Source organism: Natator depressus, chromosome 1, assembly GCF_965152275.1.
Source record: "Natator depressus isolate rNatDep1 chromosome 1, rNatDep2.hap1, whole genome shotgun sequence".
NCBI classification, from domain to species: domain Eukaryota; kingdom Metazoa; phylum Chordata; order Testudines; family Cheloniidae; genus Natator; species Natator depressus.
Window position 1 is genome coordinate 62682014 of NC_134234.1, and position 25755 is coordinate 62707768.

Genomic DNA, 25755 nt, shown 5'->3' on the forward strand with positions numbered 1-25755 from the left:
TGGGCTCCAGGTGTCTTAATTACCTTGCCTGTCTTAATTGGTTCTAACAGGTTCCTGATTGCTCTAGTGCAGCCCCTGCTCCGGTCACTCAGGGAACAGAAAACTGTTCATCCAGTGGCCAGTATATTTGCCTTCTACCAGACTCCGGCACCCCACTGGTCTGGGTCTGTCACCCTATTATCAACAAATAAATTTACCTCTCCCTGTAGAAATGGATTAGATGCTTTTTCACGATTCCATTCTTAATTTTTTAGCCTCTTTCTTGCTTCAGATTAAAGGAGATCCAGATGAGTGAATATGATGCGTCTACTTATGAAAGGTTCTCTGGAGCTGTCCGAAGACAAGTTCAGTCTCTCCGAATCATCCTAGACAATCTGCAGGTAACACTTGATTCATTGGTAAAGGGAACTGTCAACTCACTAGATTAGGACCAAAATGTTACCAACTGTGCTTTAACATTATATCACTATGTGATTAATATTATCATTGGGAGTCGAGAGCAAATTCAGGTCCTACATACAATTAGGGCAAACACAGGAATATGTGACTGTTTCAAAAGCAGCATTAAAGTGGACCTGTGTTCTGGCCACCCAAGAATCAGGATTCCCACACAACTCACCACAGGGATGACTTGTTTAGAAGCACAATTAAACCGAGTGAGAGAAGAGATATTGAGAGATGAGAAGGATGTGTGTGACAATGCATGGATCCCATTCCGTGTCCCTGATTCTGTCCTGGAGCCCCCCTGTGGCTCAGAAGTGTGAATGAGGCAGATTTTCATAGGGGGCCCACGGCTCCTGCCTGGTCATAGCTTTTCAGGCATCCAACTGTGTGTAGCAGAAAGCTTAAATTTATAAAGCTTAAATTTGACTCAGTTTAAAAGAAACATCGCACTGGCACATTTAAAAATAAAAATAGCTGCTCTCTTTATGTAGGACATAACCAACAAGAAAGGTTGTCCTTTATTGCCTTTGTTTGCTGTATTATCAGTTAATTAACCATAGAACTGTGCTAGCTTCCAGCAATGCTGGTACACAAACACTGTAAACAAAAACAAGTATATTCATTTCAAGATAAAAGTGAAGAAAGTTGGAAAAAGGAAAGAATTTTTACATTTTTAATGGGAGCAGGTGGCGATAGCACTAGAGATGAGAAAACGTAGAACTAGTTAACTTATCAGGCAGACATTCCTTATTTCAGGAATATAAAGTCAGTGGTGCAATTAAAAGTGGTGTCACTTTTAGTTCAAATTTTACTGTGTAATTATGGTTTTGAAAAATAAGCTCCTTAAAAATCCTCAATCACTTTCTAACTTTGGGAGGTATTATAAACTGCAATAACTAGACATACAAATTCATAACTTTTCAAATTAAGTTTGAAATAAAGACAAATTTAAACTTATTATGATTGCATAATGTGTGCACATTGTTTATATTATTCAGACCCTAATATTTGTTTACTTGTCTCTTGCTTTATCGTGAATCCTTTAAAGATGGGCCATCATTTTATTGACATAAAAACAACTGAAAATCATTATGGAAAAATAGTTTCTTCCTTGAGAGTTTTCAGGCACAGTTTGCTCTTTCTATTTTAGCAGCATCACATGCATTTGCAAAATATATTGAAAACATTTTGGTGTGTTTTTGTTTTGCTTTTACTTTGTAGATGGAATAGGAACTGTATGCAATTCTACATAGAAGGGATAGTCATTGAATATTTTAAATAATTTAGCAGTGTTTTGGAGAAGAAACTAGATCAAATTTTAGCAGGAAAAGAACAATGTCAACTCGTTTTTCCCTTAAGATGTTTACAACTCAAATACTTTTAATTAATGCATAATCAGAATAGCAAACATCTTCAAGAAGAAGCTATCATCACCTGAAACACATCTCTGAAAATGACTAAGAGAATAGGATTAGTGTGAACCATGCCGCGAGTCAAAACATTTTCTTTCCACACATCTTTTCCTTCAGTAGTGAATATCCTCAAAGCTATAACTTTGTCAGTGTAAACAATAACTAAACTAATTAAGAATATGCTCAGTGAAGCTGAAACTTTATTGCCTTCTGCTGTTTTTCCCTTGCTGTCGACCAAGAGGAAGTAGATCACAAATGCTTGAAAGAACAGCAGTCCTCAGAACTTGGTGTGTTAAAGACCCATCCATGCTCAAATGCTTGTAGTCAATGCTGTGAACAAAATGTTATCTCAGCCCATTTTACTGTTCCTGTCACGTTTGTGTCTCTCTGTGTGAGACAGGGCAAACTGGCCATCACTTGTGAAATTTTGATAGGGTGTGTATATATCATCTGGAAGTTAAAACAGTCAGAAAAGGAACCAAGGCAGGATGACAGACTGCAAACTTATTGACCTAAGGCAACATCAGAGGAAGATGAGACTTCCACTTTGTAATACTTTATGAATCAGAAAAGATGCCCAAATCATTTGCTTTGTAGATTTCCTCAGATTCCTCTCTTCTCCTGAAGTGGAAATAGATCTTGTAGAATGAGCTCTTGAGTAAGAAGGATGAGTTCTGCCCAGTCTCATACAAGATTTACAACTGCTTCCCCAACCAGTATGAAGATGGTGGCTTTCACAGTTTTAAAACCTTTGTCCTTGCCCATCTGGGAAATAAGACACCTGTTTCATCAGTTGTTCCACTATGAAATTCAGTATCCAGTTGGCTATGTGGGCTTGAAGTGGAAGGTGAGGTTTTCTCACTGCCTGGAGAACACAGAAATATGGGTGTTAAGCTAAATCCCTTTTCCAGAGTGTAAACAGAAGACTTCTAACAAAGACATCTGGACACGTAAGGCTTTAAAGGTCGGACCTTCAATGAATCCATCAATTAAGAACCAAAAGTAGGTTTTTCTAGAACTGATTTCAAACTGAGAACATGTTCAGAACACCTAGATTTGAACACATGCCAGAGGCAGTGAGCTGGGATGTACAATTTTTTGTGGACTGTAGTGGGTCATCAAATAGCTGTCCACAATGTACAAAGTTCCAGAGATCTGTCCTCTCAAATTCCAGGCGTGCATCTTGAACTTCTCTGGGATTGGCAAAGCATGGTCCCTGCTTCAGAAGATTTCTGATGAGAGGTAATTTCAAAAGAAGACAAACTGACATTTCTAACAGTTGAAAGAACCAGGGTCTGTGAGGACAATGAGAGACCAGTAAGAGGACACTTAAGCCCTGTTGTCCTCATAATCATGTGACTCCAGGAGCACTAGCAAAGATCTATAATACCTACACCTTAATCCAGTCCCACTGATGTTTAATTTACAGGAAAGGAGTATAATGTCCAGCTTCTCATAGGTTGGGAGACAGACACACACAAACCATCCCATTTCACTCCCAAATAATTCTCTCTTTCCATGAAAATCTCAGCTGTACTGCCAGGACCAGTGGGTTAAAGTGGAGATCCTGTGAATCCGACCATACATTAAGTGAAACATGAAACCCACACTCAGCAAATAAACTGTGCTATTTTCAAATGGACCCTCTGACATGCAAGTCATTGTGAAACTATCCTTTGAAAATGTTCTTAAATACATTATTTTTGTCTAAGCACCCAATTCTTCAGTCCTCAGAGCTTACTTCAGTGGGAGTATTACTAGCGTATGGACTGCAGGACTGAGCTGTAGAGAATGGTACATCAGTATTAACAGTCAATGCACAAACAACCATGGTTGCAAAAAGTGCATTGTCTGAGAATCATAGAATATCAGGGTTGGAAGGGATCTCAGGAGGTCGTCTAGTCCAACCCCCTGCTCAAAGCAGTACCAATCCCCAACTAAATCATCCCAGCCAGGACTTTGTCAAGCCTGACCTTAAAAACCTCTAAGGAAGGAGATTCCACCGCCTCTCTAGGTAACCCATTCCAGTGCTTCACCACCCTCCTAGTGAAAAAGTTTTTCCTAATATCCAACCCCACTGCAACTTGAGACCATTACTCCTTGTTCTGTCATCTGCTACCGCTGAGAACAGTCGAGATCCATCCTCTTTGGAACCCCCTTTCCGGTAGTTGAAAGCAGCTATCAAATCCCCCCTCATTCTTCTCTTCTGCAGACTAAATAATTCCAGTTCCCTCAGCCTCTCCTCATAAGTCATGGGTTCCAGCCCCCTAATCATTTTTGTTGCCCTCTGCTGGACTCTTTCCAATTTTTCAACATCCTTCTTGTAGTGTGGGGCCCAAAACTGGACACAGTACTCCAGATGAGGCCTCACGAATGCCAAATAGAGGGGAATGATCGAGTCCCTGGATCTGCTGGCAATGCTCCTAGTTATACAGCCCAAAATGCTGTTAGCATTTCTTGATTTCATTGTTAGCATTTCTTGATTATTACTATTTGCAATGTTTTGATTGTAAATTGCATACCAGATTATTATGAATGCTGTTATAAAAGGAACCACTCATACTCCAATACATAAAAACAACGAGGGGTCCGGTGGCACCTTAAAGACTAACAGATTTATTAGGACATAAGCTTTCGTGGGTAAAAAACCCGCTTCAGACGCACTTCTTCAGATGCACGTCTCCTTCAGTGTAGGTATTTTTACGTAATAATGTTGAGTTTTGCCTCTGTTTTAGTCATCCAATACATTTTCTCACAATACCTGGATGGAAAACACTTCTGTTGTGCCTGTCCCTCTAGCTTTATGGATTTCTGCATAGACTCATTTGTGTACTATTTCCAACATATCTGCAATTAAAATGCAAAGATTACATGGTCCATATTTCAAATTCTGTATGTGAAAAGGCTTAGAAGTGACAAAAATTGTGGAGAAAAATATATTCTTTGTCAGCAATAATTAGTCCCTCAGCAAGAGAGACCAGGCATTGATGAAAATGTGTTCGGATTTCACCAACTTGTGCCAGAGCTGTCACATAATTACAAAGAAAACCCATATTTGTGTCATGTTCTGTATTTCTTAAACAGTGTAAAATGCTCCAGCAGCACTGAATGAATTAAGGATGCTTTTCTCTTGTAGGCCAAGGGTAAGGAAAGACAATGGCTGAGACACCAAGCTATTGGAGAGCTAGATGATGCCAAAATAATTGATGGACTAACAGGAGAAAAAGCCATTTATAAACGACGGGGAGAGCTTGAGCCAGAAGTAAGTATTCCATAACTAATGGGTGCAGCTAACGAGTTTACTAGTTCCTTGAGCTCCATTATGCTAGCCTAGTAAAGATGGTTAACAAGTTCAAATAAAATGAAATGACCATCACATCTTTCCTCACTAACACACTTTATCATGATATAAGAAAACTTTCAGCACTCAGGTTTTCGGATTTGCAAATTAACAATTCTAATATAAAATTAATGAGAAAATGAGTGAATAATTAAAACCTAAATAAAAGCTTTTAAAAATCTACTATTTTATGACTACTCATCATTTCGGATGTTCGTCAGAAATTTTTTTGTTAGAATTATATGAGTCATTGAAAGAGAAACCAGTTGACACACACCAACAAAGCAACTTTAAGACTAGTAGTCTTGATCATCATTATATTGTAATAGCCAGATTTAATATAGCAGATTATTTTTAATTTTAATGTTTAAGGTTAACACATGAAGGAATTTTATTTTGCAAACAATCATTTAGAACAGCTTTCTTCTCAGTAGCTAAATACATATTTGATACAACTCTCTCTAAATTATTTTTCATGCTACATGGTCTCACTATTTGCTGTTTTGAACAGCTTATGCAGCCTAGCCATCCTACATCAGAGCTCAGTAAGGGAAAGCTATAATATCCTAATTTCCAGTACTCTTCAAAGTGCTGGTTTTGTATTTTTCAATACATTATAAAAAGAGCAGGGAAAATGCTCAGAAGGAAATTTTACATTTTGAATTAAAATATATAAACATGGGCTTCAGTGGGATGGGGGGGGGAGTTGATATTGCAGTCCTTTGCATTAATAATAAAAAGAAGAAACTAAACTAAAAATGATCAAATGCTAGCTGAATGAAAGAGAAATATTTGGAAATCAGTTACAGATAAAGAAACATTTTAAATATTTGTTTTTTTGCCAGACCATCTTTTAATAGCCTTTCATTTGAATCCAGACTTGTCTCATTGCATATGGGATAAAATACCTTTCCAGAATCTAGTATGACAGAAATTGTTAAAACAGACATTTAAGGGGGAGGGGGAAGTGGGAGTGGGGAAAGCTTTACAGTCAGAATGTACAAAATTGAGGAGTTAATCAGAAAAAGACTTCACACATTTTTAAAAAGGTATTAACTTCAGCAGACAAACTTTACAATCTTATAGGAGTCCCCTTTAGTACCATAATTCAAGGAGGCATTACCCTTACGACGCTTGGCAGAAACTGGATTTTTGAGATTCCTTCTATTGTAATAAAATGTTGTTAATTAGAAATATAGCAACAAAGGTATTTTCCCTATAAATGTGTGGAATCGTCGTATTTTGTTTCCAGCCATTGAGTATATAGAACAGAGAAAGAGAGAGACTAGATTCAGGTATCTAAAATAAATTTTTCTCAACTATTAATCAGAAAAATTCAAATAATTTCACCTTTTTTAAACATAATCTGAACTTGCTAGAGAGAGATTGCCTGAGTTTTTGTTGTCTAGTGTTTTTGAAAAGTGTGTGATAACTCCTTTTAAAGTGTTTTGTTCTTATCAAAACTGTAGCTTTCCCAATCATAAAGTTCTTTCTGGTACTTTTCTCTGATAGCTTGGGAGCCCTCAGCAGAAGCCTAAGCGTCTGCGCCTGGTAGTGGATGTTTCTGGCAGCATGTATCGCTTTAACGGGGTAGATGGTCGACTAGAGCGTTCCATGGAGGCTGTCTGCATGGTCATGGAAGCTTTTGAGAATTACGAGCACAAGTTTAAGGTAACTATAGCTGGGCCAGGAGTTTAGTGGTAATGAGTACTTGCACAGGCTGCGTACGGGCAGTGGAAAAAAGTATTTCATTACTCTGTCTCGCCAAAGAGTATTATTCATTCATGTAAGGAAATATAGACTTAATTAAATCTGTTGCTAGCAGCCTGAAAATAATACCAGCCCCTGGATAGGAAGCATTGAACACTATGAGTGCAGATTATGATTCAGTTTATGAAACTTTTTTTTTTTTAAACAGAAATATTTAAGCCTATAAAACACAGGGACATGAGCTCAATGCACACACAAGCATGACTAGCCTTTGTTGGTGACCAGAGCTCAAACACCCATGCATCCATGCTGGAAGAAGAACCAGGTCCTTCCCCTCTGCTACACTCTCCATTGTTTCCAATACTGCTATGATGATCTGAACATAAGAAAAGTGTCTGTTTCTCACACTGACCGGTATAAGACCCAAACCTCATTTCAGATAACTCATAAGGGAAATAAAAATTGGGTTTATGCCCTCCTCCCTTTTTCTTCTCTATGATATATAAATATGGCTTGAAAGGTTTTCTTAAATTTAGAAATAAGGATGCCAGGTCTGGAGTTCCCTGTTTTGCTGGAGGTCATTCTTGGAGAACAAAAGCATGAGAGCTCAGCCCTTAGTTGAAAGGGTACAGGTGTCAGATATTTAGTAAAGACCTTTCTTCCAGCTATTCAGGCATATAACTTAAAATAGATGTTAATCAAAACAAAATATGAAAAGTTTTAAATAGAATGAATAAAAATCCTGTCCTTATCTCAGTCAATCCATTTTTATTTACATATTGGCTTGGCAGAATTCAATTTTTTGAAATTTTGACAGATTTGGTGTTTATTTTTATGCATTTTTTTCTATTTTTATCTATTTAAATTTTCACAGTTCTGTGAAGTTATGGGTGTCAGAAAACAGGGGCATCAGACAATAATTATTTATGACAGACACTGAGATTTGAGAAGGTAAAGCCTTATAACCATTAAAACATAAATTGTCAACATCACATGTCAAAATATACAATGTAAATATCCTTAAATCAAACTCTAATAAGTTCTCAAACAGCATTTTTCTTTAAATGACTGCTTCTTGGAGCAGCTGGTACGGGAACCCACAAGGGGAGAGGCAACTCTCGATCTAGTCCTGAGTGGAGTGCAGTGTCTGGTCCAAGAGGTAATTTTAACAGGACCGCTTGGAAATAGTGACCATAATATAATAACATTTAACATTCCTGTAGAGGGAAGAACACCTCAACAGCCCAACACTGTGGCATTTAATTTCCGAAAGGGGAACTTTGCAAAAATGAGGAGGTTAGTTAAACAGAAATTAAAAGGTACAGTGACTAGAGTGAAATCCCTGCAAGCTGCATGGACACTTTTCAAAGACACCATAATAGAGGCTCAACTTAATGTATACCCCAAATTAAAAAACACAGTAAAAGAACTAAAAAAGAGCCACCCTGGCTTTACAACCGTGTAAAAGAAGCACTGAGAGATAAAAAGGCATCTTTTAAAAAGTGGAAGTCAAATCCTAGTGAGGTAAATAGAAAGGAGCATAAACACTGCCAAATTAAATGTAAAAATGTAATAAGAAAAGCTGAAAAGGAGTTTGAAGAACAGCTAGCCAAAAACTCAAAAGGTAATAACAAAATGTTTTTTAAGTACATCAGAAGCAGGAAGCCTGCTAAACAACTAGTGGGACCTTTGGACGATCGAGATACAAAAGGAGCACTTAAAGATGACAAAGTCATTGCAGAGAAACTAAATGAATTCTTTGCTTCAGTCTTCACGGCTGAGGATGTTAGGGAGATTCCCAAACCTGAGCCATCTTTTGTAGGTGACAAATCTGAGGAATTGTCACAGATTGAAGTGTCGCTAGAGGTGGTTTTGGAATTAATTGAGAACCTTAACAGTAACAAGTCACTGGGACCAGATGGCATTCACCCAAGAGTTCTGAAAGAACTCAAATGTGAAATTGCGGAACTATTAACTGTGGTTTTTAACCTGTCCTTTAAATCAGCTACTGTACCCAATGACTGGAAGATAGGTAATGTAACGCCAATATTTAAGAAGGGCTATAGAGGTGATCCTGGCAGTTACAGACCTGTAAGTCTAACGTCAGTACCGAGCAAATTAGTTGAAACAATAGTAAAGAATAAAATTGTCAGACACATAGAAGAACATAAACTGTTACGCAAAACTCAACAGGGTTTCTGTAAAGGGAGATCATGTCTTACTAATCTATTAGAGTTCTTTGAGAGGGTCAACAAATATGTGGACAAGGGGGATCCAGTGGATATAGTGTACTTAGATTTCCAGAAAGCCTTTGACAAGGTCTCTCACCAAATTCTCTTAAGTAAATTAAGTTGTCATGGGACAAGAGGAAAGATCCTTTCATGGAGTGAGAACTGGTTAAAAGACAGGGAACAAAGGATAGGAATAAATGGTAAATTTTTAGAATGGAGAGGGGTGACTAGTGGTGTTCCCCAAGGGTCAGTCCTAGGACCAATCCTATTCAACTTATTCATAAATGATCTGGAAAAGGGGGTAAACAGTGAGGTGGCAAAGTTTTCAGATTATACTAAACTGCTCAAGATAGTTAAAACCAAAGCAGACTGTGAAGAACTTCAAAAAGATCTCACAAAACTAAGTGATTGGGCAACAAAATGGCAAATGAAATGTAATGTGGATAAATGTAAAGTAATGCACATTGGAAAAAATAACCCCAACTATACATACCATATGATGGGGGCTAATTTAGCTACAACGAATCAGGAGAAAGATCTTGGAGTCATCGTGGATAGTTCTCTGAAGACGGCCACGCAGTGTGCAGCGGCAGTCAAAAAAACAAATGGGATGTTAGGAAACATTAAAAAAGGGATAGAGAATAAGACAAAGAATATCGTATTGCCCTTATATAAATCCATGGTACGCCCACATCTTGAATACTGCGTACAGATGTGGTCCCCTCATGTCAAAAAAGATATACTAACATTAGAAAAGGTTCAGAGAAGGGCAACTAAAATGATTAGGGGTTTGGAACAGGTCCCATATGAGCAGAGATTAAAGAGACTAGGACTTTTCAGCTTGGAAAAGAGGAGACTAAGGGGGGATATGATAGAGGTATATGAAATCATGAGTGGTGTGGAGAAAGTGAATACGGAAAAGTTATTTACTTGTTCCCATAATATAAGAACTAGGGGCCACCAAATTAAGTTAATGGGCAGCAGGTTTAAAACAAATAAAAGGAAGTTCTTCTTCACTCAGCGCACAGTCAACCTGTGGAACTCCTTGCCTGAGGAGGTTGTGAAGGCTAGAACTATAAAAGGGTTTAAAAGAGAACTGGATAAATTCATGGAGGTTAAGTCCATTAATGGCTGTTAGCCAGGATGGGTAAGGAATGGTGTCCCTCGCCTGTGTTTGTCAGAGGATGGAGATGGATGTCAGGACAGAGATTACTTGATTATTACCTGTTAGGTTCACTCCCTCTGACACCTGGCATTGGCCTCTGTCACTAGATAGGATACTGGGCTGGATGGACCTTTGGTCTGACCCAGTATGGCTGTTCTTATGTTCTTATTTTGCCCATCCATAAATTTCAGTTACAATCAAAGGAAATAATGTGCAGTGGGTTTGTGTGTGTATGGTGAAATTTACATTTACGACATTTATCCATAAAAATGGACTCCTCCTAAGCCTATTTACATAGCTTCTCTGGTGGCATAATCTTACCAGTCTTCCATAGCATCTTCTGGGAAATGACAAAACAAGATTTGAATTTCTGATGTAAGAAACAAGGAAAAACAAACTTTCAGGCCTTCATTAATCAAGGTAAAGAAATTTTTAAAAGACAAAGCCTATTTTTTCCTTTGCTGGTTACCCTTAAACCCTGAGTTGCAAATGTCTTCAATTTAAGGATCCAGAATTTTTTTCTTTGTTCCAGTTTTTGTTGCCATCTCCTCTAAATTTTGGTACTTGGTTAGTTCCCTTATATCAGAAGAAAAATATAAAATCATTGTTGGCAAAATAGATGACACAAGAATTGGTAGAGTGGTAAACAATGATAGGGGTAGGTCAGGTATGGAGAGCAATCATCTGGATCGCTTGGTAAGGTGGGCTCATTTAATACAGCCAAATGCAAGGCCATACATCTAGGAACAACAAATGTAGGTCGCACTTACATGATAGGAGTCAGTATCCTGGAAAGCAGGGACATGGAAAAGGATTTAGGGTAATGGTAGTTAACCAACTAAATATGAGTTCTCAATGCAGTGCTCTAGCTAGAAGGACAAACGCCATCACTGAATGCATAAACAGAGGAATAACATATAGGAGTAGAGAGGTGGGATGACCTCTGTGTACAGCATTAGTGAGACCATTACTGGAATATTTTGTCAGTTCTGATGTCCACACTTCCAAAAATTAGGAAAGGGTTCAGAAAAGAGCTACAAGAACGAGTACAGGGTCTGGAGAATGTTCCTGATAGAGATTTTAGAAGCTCAGTCATTTTGTCCAAGAGAAGGTTAAGAGATCTACAAGTGCCTATATGGAGAAGTGATTTCCGATAGTAGATGGCTTGTTATCATCAGCTTGCAACCATTGGATTTTGTTACACCTTTTTCTACTAGATTAGACAAATTCAGACTACAAAGAAAGTGCACATTTTTAAGAGTGAGAGCAATAAATCATTGAAACAACTTCCCAAGGCATATGTTGGATTCTCTGTCACCTGAAGTCTAGATTTAAAGGCTGGATTTCTTTCTAAAACATAGGCTGTAGCCTAAACAGAAATAACGGTGCCTTGGTGCAGAAATTACTGGACAAGGTTTTATAACCTCTGCTATGCAAGAAGTCCAACTAGATGATTGCAATGCTGTCTTCTGGCCTTAAAAATCTCAGATCCCGCTCTGTGGGTTACAGATCATCACCTCGTATTCAGAAATAATTTCAGTTGGCTGGGCATGTCCCCTAATGCATAGGGCCAAGCCACATATTTGGCCATATAAATAGTTAAAAGTGTAGTTAATTGTAGTATTGGTCACCCATTTAACAACCAATTTAATGGTTATAAAAACAGTCACACAAAAACGGAACACAGTTATTAGTTGTGACAATTGCCACTCTCGTAAAGAACTGCAAGGCTCATTTTATACTTAACATAATAGTGGTGGATAGGATATTGGAAATTTGTGGCACACCAAGGAGGCATTCTCCTCTTCCATTATGTCTGCTGCACTTCAGTTGGACCTTAGCTCAGTTCTCCCGTGCATCAGATCTCTGTTCAGTATAGGAGAATGGAGGTGGTGTCAGGGAGCTAGATATAGCTCCCTGATTCTGCCCCAGCTGGACCCATCTTGAATTAGAGCAGCTCTTATCTGGGACAAGTGAGATATTATTCTTTCTCCATTTCTCTCTCTGCTGCTTCATAAGAACTAGACACAACTGGAGCATAAGGTCTGCAGAAGACCAGTGTCATCACTAGTGCTGTTCTCTCCAAAGTTGGCAATGAGGGGAAATGGCCTCACATTGCACTGACCAGCAGAGTTGACCCAAATGGGCAATGGGGGAGCCTTGGACCCATGAAATTGTAGGGCAGTGGGTGCACCCAGCCACAGTTGAGCTAACTCTTGTTGAGCTAACTGTGCTTCCCCCATACATACTATCCTTTTATCTCTCTTCCATGAGACAAAGGTTTCCTTGTTATCAGACTAGTTTTTAGAGTGTTTGGGAATTGTAGCCTGACTTACTGATTATATGATAAATGAAGTAGACTCACAGTTTTTTCCCTCTGCTACTTTACTTCTCTAGAGGCAAGAGTTAAATGGCCTTCACTCTCTTCTTTTCTCTCTTATCCCTCCACCTTTCCCCACGCCCTTCCCATAACTTGGTTTGACAGAATTTGTTGACCTTCAGAGGTACTTGCTGATACCTCTTCCTGTTGTAGACTAATGCAATGGTTTTCAAACCTGTGGTCCCTGGGCCCCTGGGGGTTTACAGACTATGTCTAAGATTTCCAAAGGGATCCCCACCTCCAACTGAAATTTTTTAGGGGTCTGCAAATGAAAAAAGGTTGAAAACCACTGGATTAATCTCTCAGAGGAGCAGCCATTTAAGAGCAGATTTTAGGAGTTTCTGGTGCAAGGTCTGGCGGATCTGTGAAGCAGCAGTATAAGCAAAATGTTCAGAACTGATTACATATTGAAATTCTCTGCTCCTGTTATTAAAGTTCTATTTTTGACTGCTTAAAACCACTCGCCAGCCTGTGCCCACTTTTTGTTCTTGTGCTTTAATTAGTTCTCTGCTGAAAAGGGGACTGAATCAGGGAACTTTTTTCCCTTCTTCACTGTGCTTTCTCAATACATATATATTACCCTTTTGGTCACCATCCCATGAGACAAGGATTTCCTTGTTGTCAGATTAGTTTTTAGGCCTGACATATTGATTACATGATACATGAAGTAGACTCACTTTTTTTTTCTCTGCTACTTCACTTTATCAAGGGGCAAGAACTAAAAATGCACAGTGTGGTTGCTCCAAGACAGACAATATGGTAGTGATCCATTTAAGGTTAGAAGAGTGACAATGGACATTTCTTGTCTGTCTGTTCGCCTTTATGCCCAAGGTGGCTATTTGTTTCCAGTTCTCATAGGGACAGCCTTGTTCAGAGAGGAAGAGAAGGGAGACTCTTTCTACGATCAGGGAATCAGTTGGTCTAAATTAACTGCCATCTTTTAAATTCCTCCTCCAAAATCACCTCTTCTATGCATCTCACAAGGGCTTAGCCTCTAACTCAACATATTAAATGTGTGGGAGAGAGGAGAATGAAGCTCTAAAACTGAACCTTCTTCCAAGTCTCTCAGTGCATTCTGTGCTGTCTATTTAGATTCTAAGCTTCTTGGGGAAGGTAACATGCATCGTTCTGTGTCCAATTGTCCTGTAAGTGGCTGAGCTCCTTGTTGGCGTTTAATAAATGTTACTACCACTGCTAACTGTGTGGTACTCCAGGAGGTCACATTTTTAAAGGCTACTCCTAAATCGTGCATGCAAAAGGTGCACCTGCATATCCATCTACCCTTTTCACATTGCAAATGCCAGGATACATATTATAATAACAGTCATTTTGCAGATTTGAAATTATTACAGCATCTTTTCTAGTGTTGTCCATCTTACATGGTGAACCTATTTGAAAATGCAATAGCTCCTAAGATGGACGTTAGTTCTGTGCTTTACATAAAGTACAAAGTCCTATGGTTTTAGATCAAGAGCCATAACTCTGTTATTAGACTAGGTTTTATGAGGGTTTCAGAAAACTTCAGAAATGATTCCATGAACTGCAAGCTATATAATTGTTGGGGAAACGCCTTAAGTTTTTGATTTATAGTGATATTAAAAGGGAGCATTACACATTTTGTATACACAATCCGGGAGGCCACAGCTGAGAAGCTGACATTAGAGGCAGTGCCATTTAAGTGGAAGAGGAAAAAGGAGAAATGTTCTGTGATGCTTGGCAGCATAATTTCTTTTTTAAAGTGAAGCGGGTGGCAGGCTAAATAAAAATATTAAAGGGTATATTTAGTGTTGTCCAGAATAGGAGGGGATTTGGAAGCTGGTATTCCTTCCAGCAAAAGCCTGTCTGATTTGTAATACATTTTCCATTCAACACACATGGCCTTTCATTTTTCCTTACTGCTTTGAAAAAAGCTACATCTTGGTGCAGAGTGCGGTAGCAGCAGTGGAAGATGACATTTTTCTCATTTCACGCACACTTTCTGAATTGCACAGTAGCAACAACACAGTATGTGCTGTATTTAACAGCAGAGTGGAATGAACTTTTACTAACTTCTGAAGAAAAGTAATGAACTAAAAGATGATATTTAGGGAGACTTGTGTTTTGCAGTTTGTATACCCAGAGCAAAACCTTTCACAGAGCATCCGATGGTATTAGAAAATTCAGCACCAAGTAGTGCAATAATCAATTAAGTCAATGAAGCTTGCACCAATTTAAGCATTACTGGGCTATTTGATTTGTGCTGTAACACACATGGGCTGTAAATCAACTTTAAAGAGAACATAAGAACGGCCATACTGGGTCAGACTAATAGTCCATCTAGCACAGTATACTGTATTCCCACAGTGGGCAATGCCAGGTGCTTAAGAAGGGATGAACAGAACAAGTAATCATCAAGTAATCCATCCTCTGTCACCCATTCCCAGCTTCTTGCAAACAGAGGCTAGGGACACTTCAGAGCATAGTTTTGCATCCCTGCCCATCCTGGCTAATAGCCATTGATGGACCTATCCTCCAGGAATTTATCTAGTTCTTTTTTTAACCCTGTTATAGTCTTGGCCTTCACAACATCCTCTGGCAAAGAGTTCCACAGGTTGACTGTGTGTTGTATGAAGAAATACTTCCTTTTGTTTGTTTTAAACCGCTGCCTATTAATTTAATTTAGTGGCTCCTAGTTCTAGTGTTATGAGAAGGAGTGAACAACACTTCTCTGTTCTTCTTGTCCACACCTGTCATGATTTTATAGACCTCTATCATATCCCCCCTTACTCGTCTTTTTTCCAAGCCAAAAATTCCCAGCCTCTTATTAATCTCTCCTCACGTAGAAGCTGTTCCATACCCCTAATCATTTAAATGCCTCTGCATATTGAGTGGATGTTTTCAGAGAACTATCTACGATGACTCCAAGATCTCTCTCTTGAATGACAAAAGCTAATTTAGACCCTATCATTTTATATGTATAGTTGGGATTATGTTTTCCAATGTGCATTACTTTGCATTTATCAACACTGAATTTCATCTGCCATTTTGTTGCCTAGACATCCAGTTTTGTGAGATCCCTTTGTGGCTCTTCACAGTCTGCCTGGGACTTAACTATCTTGAGTAGTTTTGTATCCTCTGCAAATTTTGCCACCTCCCTGTTTACCCCTTTTTCCAGATCTTTTATGAATATGTTGAATAGTACTGGTACCCTTGGGGGACACTACTATTTACCTCTCTCCATTGTGAAAACTGACCATTTATTCCTACCCTTTGTTTCCTATCTTTTAACTTATTATTGATCCATAAGAGGACTTTCCTTCTGATCCCATAACAGCTTCCTTTGCTTAAGAGCTATTGGTGAGGGACCTTGTCAAAGGCTTTCTGAAAATCTAAGTACACTTTATCCACTAGATCCCCCTTGTCCACATGCTTGTTGACCCCCTCAAAAAAATCTAGTAGATTGGTGAGGGATGATTTCCCTTTACAAAAACCATGTTGACTCTTCCCCAACAAATCGTGTTCATCTATGTGTCTGATAATTCTGTTCTTTACTATAGTTTCAACCAATTTGCATGGTACTGCAGTTAGGCTTACTGGCCTGGAATTGCCGGAATCACCTCTGGAGTGTTTTTTTAAAATTGGTGTCACATTAGCTATCCTCCAGCCATCTGGTACAGAAGCTGATTTAAATGATAAGTTACATACCACAGTTAGTAGTTCTGCAATTTCACATTTGAGTTCCTTCAGAACTCTTGGGTGACTACCATCTGGTCCTGGTGACTTATTACTGTTTAGTTAATCAGTTTGTTCCAAAACCTCCTCTAATGACACCTCAAGCTGGGACAGTTCCTCAGATTTGTCAAGTTTGGAAATCTCCCTCACATCCTCAGCCACGAAGATTGATGCAAAGAATTCATTTAGTTTCTCCACAATTGCCTTATCTCTCTTGAGCGCTCCTTTAGCATCTTGATCGTCCAGTGGCCCCATTGGTTGTTCAGCAGGCTTCCTGCTTCTGATGTACTTAAACATTTTTTGCTGTTACTTTTTGAGTCTTTGGCTAGCTGTTCTTCAAATTCTTTTTTGGCCTTCCTAATTATATTTTTACACTTCATTTGCCAGAGTTTATGCTCCTTTCTATTTTCCTCGTTAGGATTTAACTTCCACTTTTTAAAAGATGCCCTTTTGCCTCTAACTGCTTCTTTTACTTTTACTTTTACTTTTTTGTTGTTTAGCCAGAATGGCACTTTTTTCGTCCTCTTCCTGTGTTTTTAAATTTGGGATATATATTTAAATTGAGCCTCTATTATGGTGTCTTTAAAAAGTTTCCATGCAACTTGCAGAGATTTCACTTTTGGCACTGTACCTTTAAATTTCTGTTTAACTAATGTCCTCATTTTTGTGTAGGTTCCCTTTCTGAAATTAATTGCTACCATGGTGGGCTGCTTTGGTGTTCTCCCTCCCCCCAGAGATGCTACATTTTATTATGTAGGGTCACTATTAACCAAGTGGGTCAGCTATATTCACCTCTTGGACCAGACCTGTGCTCCACTTAAGACTAAATCAAGAATTGCCTCTCCTCTTGTGGGTTCCAAGACTATCTGCTCCAAGAAGCAGTCATTTAAGGTGTCATGAAACTTTATCTCTGCATCCCATCCTGAGGTGACATGTACCCATGTTGATAATCCCCCATTATTACTGAATTTTTTATGTTTATAGCCTCTTTATAATCTCCCTTGTGTGTGCAGCCATGCTTGTGAGGCTAATGTGTGAGGCTAACTTGCACTGTGGTTAAAAAAAAAAAACAAAAAAAACCTCCACCAGGGTCACACCCAAAGTTCTTAATTCTTACTTAATCTTTTCTCCCAATGGCATTCATGAGAAAAAGCATTGTCTGCTGCCAGACACTGAAAGATAAACAGAAGGCCAAGATGTTCTGCATTTGACTTCCGTTTATAATAGTTGTTATTTGGGAAGCTGCTTTCGTAAGCCTTTTTGTGCTAATGATTCTTAAAGTGTGAGACTAATAGCATTGATTAAGTCAGTCCTACTGCAGCCAGGTGCTCAAGCTTCCAAGTAGTTTTTCAGATACCTTTTTGCCTTGGCCTGCAGTTGCCCATAGACACTAGTCATGGACCTTTCTCATACAGGAACCGAACTGTGACTTGATTTTGTGATGTATGGACTAGGAGCTACTCAAAGCCTATTTTCACAAATCATCTAAATTCAAGTTGAACCTAGTAGCTTCAGAGTGAAAGACTCATTCATTATTGACTTATGCTAAGCAGCAGGCTGGTATTCCCAGGCAGCAAATATGGAATACCCCCTTAAAGTTATTTGAGCATAAGCTTTCGTGAGCTACAGCTCGATGAAGTGAGCTGTAGCTCACGAATGCTTATGCTCAAATAAATTTGTTAGTCTCTAAGGTGCCACTTTTCTTTTTGCGGATACAGACTAACACGGCTGCTGCTCTGAAACCCTTAAAGTTGGTACGCTAACATCAGTGTCAGAACAGCCATCTGGGGAAGAAATCAGAAGGTCCAGATCCAAAGAGATAGTACATTATGAAAGAGTCATATGACCTTAAACCCAAGAGAACCTCATCTCTGCACTTTATGTAATTTAGAAAGTAACCCATATTGTTTTGGACAAAATATATATAATTTTTGGAAGCGATACAGTATTGAATACTGAGCACTGTGCTTTCACCGTGTGACCATTATTGGACTGGATTTGTTTCTCTACTAAGCCCAAAGTATGCTGAATGCAATCCTATTATTATCGTTATTAAAAATCAGAAAACATAATGGGGCTCTTGGAACTCACCCCTCTGGGTATTTCCAGCCATAGGTTTTGATCTATTGTGCAGACCTAAAAAGTGAAGGATGGATTTTAAAAAATAGCATGTAACACTTTTTTTTTTTTCAGATCAGAACGGAGGTCACATAAACAGCTTTTCAAACATCAGAGCTACTCTTTAACAATCCACTTCTTGTGTGCTAGATTGCAGGGAGAAGAGAGTAAATTGTAACTCTACAGATAAAATGGGCAGTGTGAAAAGCTAAGGTTCTAATCTCACTTAACACCACTGTAAAACTGGTGGAATGAGTCAGAATCAGACCCAAGAAATATAATGAGTTACTGATGCTTATTTTCATTAGTTTGGGCAATTTTATCTTGCAAAAGTGTTTTAGTGGTAGTGAGAAATTGTGGTCAGTTCCTTTAAACTGATCATAAATGTAAACTGCAGTCAGTATTTATCTTTTAGTTAAAAGCAAATTGCCTTTGATCAGACCTCATGTCATTCTGAGTCAGCAGTCACTCCTTATTCTTAACAGATTACTCTTTAATTCTCTTTCCTGCAGTACGATATCGTTGGACATTCAGGAGATGGCTTCAACATTGCATTGGTTGGGAGTGACAAAGTTCCCAAGAACAATAAACAAAGATTAGAGATTATTAAGGTAAATCCTCTTAATAAATAGCTCTGGATAATCAAGGATTCTAAAATGCTGAGGATAAGTTCCTACAGGTCACAGAATAGAAAAAGTAAAGAGAGGGAAGTTGCTGGAAGGGAGGCGAAGGAGGGATATGAGGAGTCATGTATGTAAACACGAAGCTGGGGAAAAAACTTTTTGACTTTTAAAAAACCTGTGCCATAGTAATAGAATAAGGATGCATCTCTTTGGGATCTATGTCCTAAACAGTCCATTAATGATTATAGGAAGTTCCATACACACTGATCAGTTGGTACAGCTACATGGAAAGCTCTCCGTTAATAAAAAATATTATTGTTAACATGTAGCCACTGGTGAGTGAAACTCAAGGGGTGATCCTTAATATTTGTTTGTACAGTGCTTGGAAGCCATAAAGTGCTGTAATAGCAGTAAGAATATGTAAACTCCTAGACTGAAAAGGTGTTAAACCATCATCGCGAAGCGAACATGTACTGTCAATGTAATTAGGAAACCTTTGCTACATCAAAGCAGCAGAAAATCTGAATATAACGTAGAATTTAACTAATTAACAGAATGGCACTATGGAACTCTATATTTAAACTGGCAGTTTCACGGGAAAATCTTTGTTTTCTAAATCAGTGTGTCTCTTATGAAGGTTTTTTTTTCTGTTTTTTCCCCCCCCAGAAATAGGCAGTTTTATTAGACTAGGAGAACTGGGTTTTCCATTGACCAAACTCCCTAGCTTTTGCATAGGAAATGGCTTTGTCCTCCATATTCTCCATTGCAGAATAACACATTTCTCTCTTGTTTTGTAAACCATACGTTTAAATAATTTTAAAGTCTATTTTGTCACCATGAGTGGGCCCGGATTAACCAATGTTCACTTGTGGCACTTTCACGGAGCCCCACTGAAAGAGGTCCCCGACCACCAAACAAAAACAAAATTGGGTGTTGCAGCCACCTTGTGCACCAGGTCACGACGTCACTCACTCAGATTTGGGGCAGACACCCCTCTGTCATGATGGAGGAGTAGCTGGGCCAGACCTGAGCAGTTCAGGGCCGTGTGCACGTCGGCTGGGAAAGGGGAGGGAGCGGAGCTGGGCGACTGGGATTGAGAGGAGCTGCCCTAGCCTGGGATGGGAGCATTGAGTCGGACGGCAGTGGTGAGGAGCTGGGGAGAGTTGTTGGTGGGCTATGGGGTAAGTGTAGAATATTGGGGCCTGCGGAGTGGAATGCATGTTAGGGCTGCTGGGATGTGGGGGGGGGCTGTCAGGATAAGTGGGGTGGTGAAGGGTTGTAGGTATATGTAGGATAGGAGGGGCATTCTGTGTGTGGGGTGGGGAGAGAGGGGCATTCTGCGATTTGTGGCGGGGGGGTGGCATGTATGGGACGAAAGCACTTTAAGAAAGGTGGGAGGCCCCAATTTCCACAGTGCATAGGGCCACAAAATTCTTTAATCTGATCATGAGTCTTATATTTGGCAATAACACTTCATTCTGAAGTCCATTAGTCTAATATACATTATGAACAGATGGGATTTGGTCAGGGTATTCTCCCTCAGATCTATAGCAATGGGGAAACCCAATCTCCAGCCTACCATAGTGTTTTACTTCTTCACTCTCTAGTTCTGAAAGCCAAATTCCCTCCATGTGATTTTTCTAGTTCTGACATTGCAAACTGGATTTTAAGAATTTATGGTTGTACTGAGTGAAACGAACCTTTGACTGAATCCTAAAATGCTGCATATTCTCTAAAATCTGGAGCAGGATGCACATTAATAAATGCGTTTCACTTAATATGGCTTAGAAGAATGTTTGCTCCCTTTCATACCAGCTAGAATGTGTGTTTTATTTGGAATAGTTCTCTCTCTACATTTCCTTTTGATTTTGTTGTGTACCCAGATAATGCACGCCCATGCTCAATTCTGTATGAGCGGAGACCATACCCTGGAAGGGACGGAGCATGCTGTTCGTGAAATTGCTAAAGAAGAGGCTGACGAATATTTTGTCATAGTTTTAAGCGATGCAAACCTTGAACGATATGGTATCCCACCAGCAAGATTTGCCCAAACCTTGACCATCAACCCTCAAGTTAATGCTTTTGCCATATTCATAGGATCCTTAGGAGACCAGGCAGACAGGTAAATATATTGCTGCTAGTCCCTGAAAAATACAATGATTTGCCTTTTCCATGACTCTAAAGAGTGCTTTCAGAAAAATGTATGTCGGTGCAATGACCAAGCAACAAGCAGTGTTCTGCTCTAAGTGACAGGTCAGTAAGATTTGATTCTTGTCCCATGTTGTTTGATGAGCAGTGGTGACAGCACAGGCCTTATGCTACTTATTAGCAACTTTTTCCAGCCAGTTCAAGACATTGGTGGCATCAAGAGGGAGTCCATTCAGTTCTCTGGCTCCAAGATAGCGGCTTTCAAAGGCATAAATCCACTACGGAATTAAGCTTTTGGCCACAAATCGGCACCCGTGGACTCTTCCCTAATGAGGGAGTTAAAAATACATGTATATAGACTAACTACTAACTATATTTCTGAGATATATATATATAGACATACACACACACATATATATACACATAGCCTATATCATAACTAGGGCCCTAACAAATTCACGGTCCATTTTGGTCAATTTCATGGTCATAGGATTTTAAAAATTGTAAATTTCATGAATTCAGCTATTAAAGTCTGAAATTTCACGGTGTTGTAATTGTCGGCGTCCTGACCCAAAAGGGAGTTGTGCAGGGGTCGCAAGGTTATTGTAGAGGGGGTCGCGGTACTGCTACCCTTTCTTCTGTGCTGATGCTGGCGGTGGCGCTGCCTTCAGAGCTGGACAGCGGCAGCTCCTAGCCAGGATCCCAGCTCTGAAGGCAGAGCCACCGCCAGCAGCAGTGCAGACATAAGGGTGGCCTGGTATGGTATTGCCACCCTTACGTCTGCATTGACACTGCCTTCAGAGCTGGGCACCTGGCCAACAGCCGCCACTCTCCAGCTGCCCAGCTCTGAAGGCAGTGCAGAAGTTAAGGGTGGCAATACCCCTATCCCGCTAAAATAACCTTGCGACCCCCCAGCAACTCCCTTTTCGGTCAGGATCCCCAATTTGAGAAACGCTGGTCTGGCCTGTGCCATCTGTATAGTATAGGGTAAAAACACACAAAAGACCAGATTTCATGGTGGGAAATCAGCTATCACAGTCCGTGACATGTTTTTCATGCCTGGGAATTTGGTGGGGCCCTAATCATAGCTTGAGATGGTACAGGGGAGACAGAGAACTTTTATACAAACCAACCTTCTGCATCTGCTGCCCAGTCACCGGTACATACGATTCAAAGCTATTATCTCTATCATAAACATGTGCCAGTTACCACTAATGTTAAAGGGCCAATTCTGCTTTAAAAAAAAAAGTCATTGACTGAAAGGGTGATAGGATCAAGCCCAGAAGGAGTTAGGCCACAGCATGTGGTATAATTTTAAAAAGTTTGGAACATGCAGCTGCACAGTGGTTGCTGTTCATTGAGTTTCTGCAGGTTCCATCAATCTATTGTTTGTGTTCCCCATAAAGAGCTCCTATTTTGAAATATTATTGGAGATTGAGTTTTATTTTTCTGACTGGAAAAATGGGTTCATCATTCACATTCATCCATGAGGAAAAGAGGTTATCAGTTTGACCAATTTACTAGATATGGAATATGTATATGACACAGTGTCACTGAAATACAACTGCATGTATGTGCATAATTAAGCAAAGCTTTCCTTTAAAATATAATTTTGGGTGGGAAGGCGGGAAGGGAGTTGTTTTTATTCATTTTTCTTTCCACATGGCTTATATTTTCATTTCAAATGGGCTATCTCTGGGATTGAGTTTATAGTCTATAGGGAAATGACAGTGGGACACAAATATAAATTAAAACTTGTTTTAAAAAATCAGTGAAACAGTATACACCAAAACTGCTGATTAAATATTAGTGATGTGAATTTTGTTATGTACATCTTGTGTACTATTAAAAGCTTTGAATAAAAATGTACAAGGCTGACTACCTTAGGCCTCGGGCTAGCAGCTGTAGAAAAACATGAATTCAATTTAACCAAGGCTAGAAGCTGAAGTATCAACCGCACATTTATAGCCAATATATAAAACTTCAGATAAAATCAGTAGTTTCTGTGGGGTGGAGTTAAAGTTTCCCAAACACTTTGCCAGGTTAGCACAGTAACATTTTTAAATGAACTAAATGATCCCCCTCAGAGAGTGAGTTTTTAGTTGTTTCTAGAAGATCAGCTGTGCTAATACCTTGTTTGGTCACTGGTACCTTAATCTCAGCAGAGATTTTCACACACCAGAAACAGTGACCATAACAAAGGAATGGAAATCTGTAGAAACAGGTCAGTTGTCTTGCTGAAAAGACCTCTGTGACATAACCGCTTTCAGTGTTTCCTTGCACTGCTGCTTTCCCAAGCTTTTAATTGCATAGTGCCGCAGTGTGAATGGCATGTATCAGCAAGGTATTCAAAAGTAAAAACATCCTTTCTTAAGGAACTCTCAGGACTCTTTGGTTTGCTGTCAGAAACATAATTTGCAATGGTAATTCTTTTTTTCCCCCATTCTGATCCCTAGGCTGCAGAAGATGCTACCAGCAGGCCGGTCTTTTATTGCCCTGGATACCAAGCAGATCCCCCAAATCTTGCAGCAGATCTTTACATCCACCATGTTGTCCAGTGCCTAAGAAGTTCCTGTTACTATTAAATAATTAGACATTGTAACAAACACAATTCAGAAACAAGCTGCCTGGTGAAAGACAAAATTAGCTCCTGTTGAAGATAAGAACTATAAAACTGATAAATATAATTTTCGTATTGAAATATTACAGTCGCTTAATCAAAATACCAAAAATAACACTGTGTAGCTTAGATTTTTGGTGAAATCGTACAGCATAGCCATCAGGTGACTTAAAGTTCTGCATTCAGAGGGGTAAGAGAGTACAAGGGGGGTGATGTAGTGCACAGAATATCTGTGACCAACGAACAGAGGGACAGATAACAGATTGTTTGTGACCATTCTGGCTGATATATTGCCAGCAGCTCTTTGGGACAGCATCATTTTACTCGATTTTATTATCAGTGTTTCTTGGGGTTGAATACCAAGTTATACAGCAATGTGCAAGTCGGACACAGCTAATCTACCCCCTGTTGTGTGTGCTGTGTTCAGAATTAGAAATGCAAGTAACTGCACATTCGAACAAGACTGCTCGTCCTGATCTGCATCTGACCTTTGCTGTTGGATGTCAGGAACAATAGAATGGTGTGGAAGCTCAGAACATTGCAGTATAAACATACATTATTGGATCTGGCACACAACTCAGAGTAGTGAAAATCCCTAGAAAAAAGTTAAATTATTTTTTCCTGGAAAGACAGAGTTGAAAGGGGTCTAAGACCCATCTATGAACATTTCTAAAGGGTGCACCACCATGACTTTGCCACTGCATGGTAGCAGTTGATGACGTCTAGTTTCTCTGTTGCCAGGAATCCTAGGAAAGGGCCTCTTCCCCCAGAGGCTGGACGCGCTCATGGTTTTTTTACATTTTGCTTCCACTTCAAGAGCTCTTTGCATGTTCTGTTTTGGTTTCTAAAATGTGGAGCTGGAGGGCAGATCTGTGTGTCAGAAAAACACTTTTAATAAAGAAGAAAATAAGTAACAAGGAAAAATAGATCAAGAGAGTAAAAGTATGTGGTTTTTGTTTTGGTAGGAAATCTGTGTTTGGGGGTCTTCTTTTAATGCAGAACATTCTCACTCTGCATCTTTTCTATTGTAAGTATTTTCCTCCCATTTCCACATTCTCAAACAGGAACTCTTGCTTTAGAATTAAATTGGTTGAAGTTTGCACAGCACTTTGAAGATGAAAATCCCTATATATGGGCTAACTAATAGTACTTTTGCAATCACTGTGCTTCGGGAACACTGGAATACATAATAAATTGAATTCACTATCCTACCGTGAGTAACTGTTAGCTCTCATCACCACCAATAAAAAGACTCTTGCCCCATGGTTGATTATTATAAAGAGCTGAAAGATGCAGGAAAGAGCACTGTCTCCAATCATGCTTAGAAGTTGTGGTACTTCACTGCAAAAATGAGATTCCTAACTCCTACAACATTTCTAGCTACATTAAAGATGCTGTTTGGGAGGGATGAGGGGTGATGAGAGAGAATCTGTTTGTTCCTTCATTTCTACAAAACCATCACAGTTTTTAAATGTATCATAATGCATTTTTGCTAGTCTTGCCATTTTCCACCATGTCAATCCCACAGCAGCATTATGGACCCAATCCTGTAAGATGATGAGAACCCTCAACTTCCATTCAAGTACAAAGGCAGTCAAGAGTGCTCAGCAACTCAAAGACTGAGGCATTCTGGGAGCTAGGTGTCTAAGTGCCAGGTGTGGCTCTACTGCAATACAGAAAACTCCTGCCTAACTCTGTAGGTGCCTAGACTCACTCAGCACCTAACATTTCAGGGTAAAAGTTCCCTAGGCCCCTCTATTTCTGCCTCTGGGCATGCGGTCAAACACTGATTTCCTGCCCAAGTCCTAAAGCAAGTCACAAACCAGGGAAGACTGGGATTCAGCCATCTAAAT

At 39.4% G+C, this 25755-nt stretch overlaps 1 protein-coding gene across 2 annotated transcripts in view; it reads left to right on the plus strand.

Annotated features, from left to right (window-relative positions):
* VWA8 (von Willebrand factor A domain containing 8) overlaps positions 1-25184 on the plus strand; it is a 285585-nt gene extending 260401 nt beyond the window's left edge. For both annotated transcript variants that reach the window (XM_074961437.1, XM_074961449.1), the window contains exons 40-45: positions 272-380; positions 4993-5118; positions 6709-6867; positions 19024-19122; positions 21018-21256; positions 23739-25184. In XM_074961437.1, the coding sequence (XP_074817538.1) occupies positions 272-380; positions 4993-5118; positions 6709-6867; positions 19024-19122; positions 21018-21256; positions 23739-23847 (841 nt within the window). In that variant the 3' untranslated portion in view covers positions 23848-25184. The remainder of the gene's footprint in view (positions 1-271; positions 381-4992; positions 5119-6708; positions 6868-19023; positions 19123-21017; positions 21257-23738) is intronic.
* Positions 25185-25755: the final 571 nt, after the last annotated feature.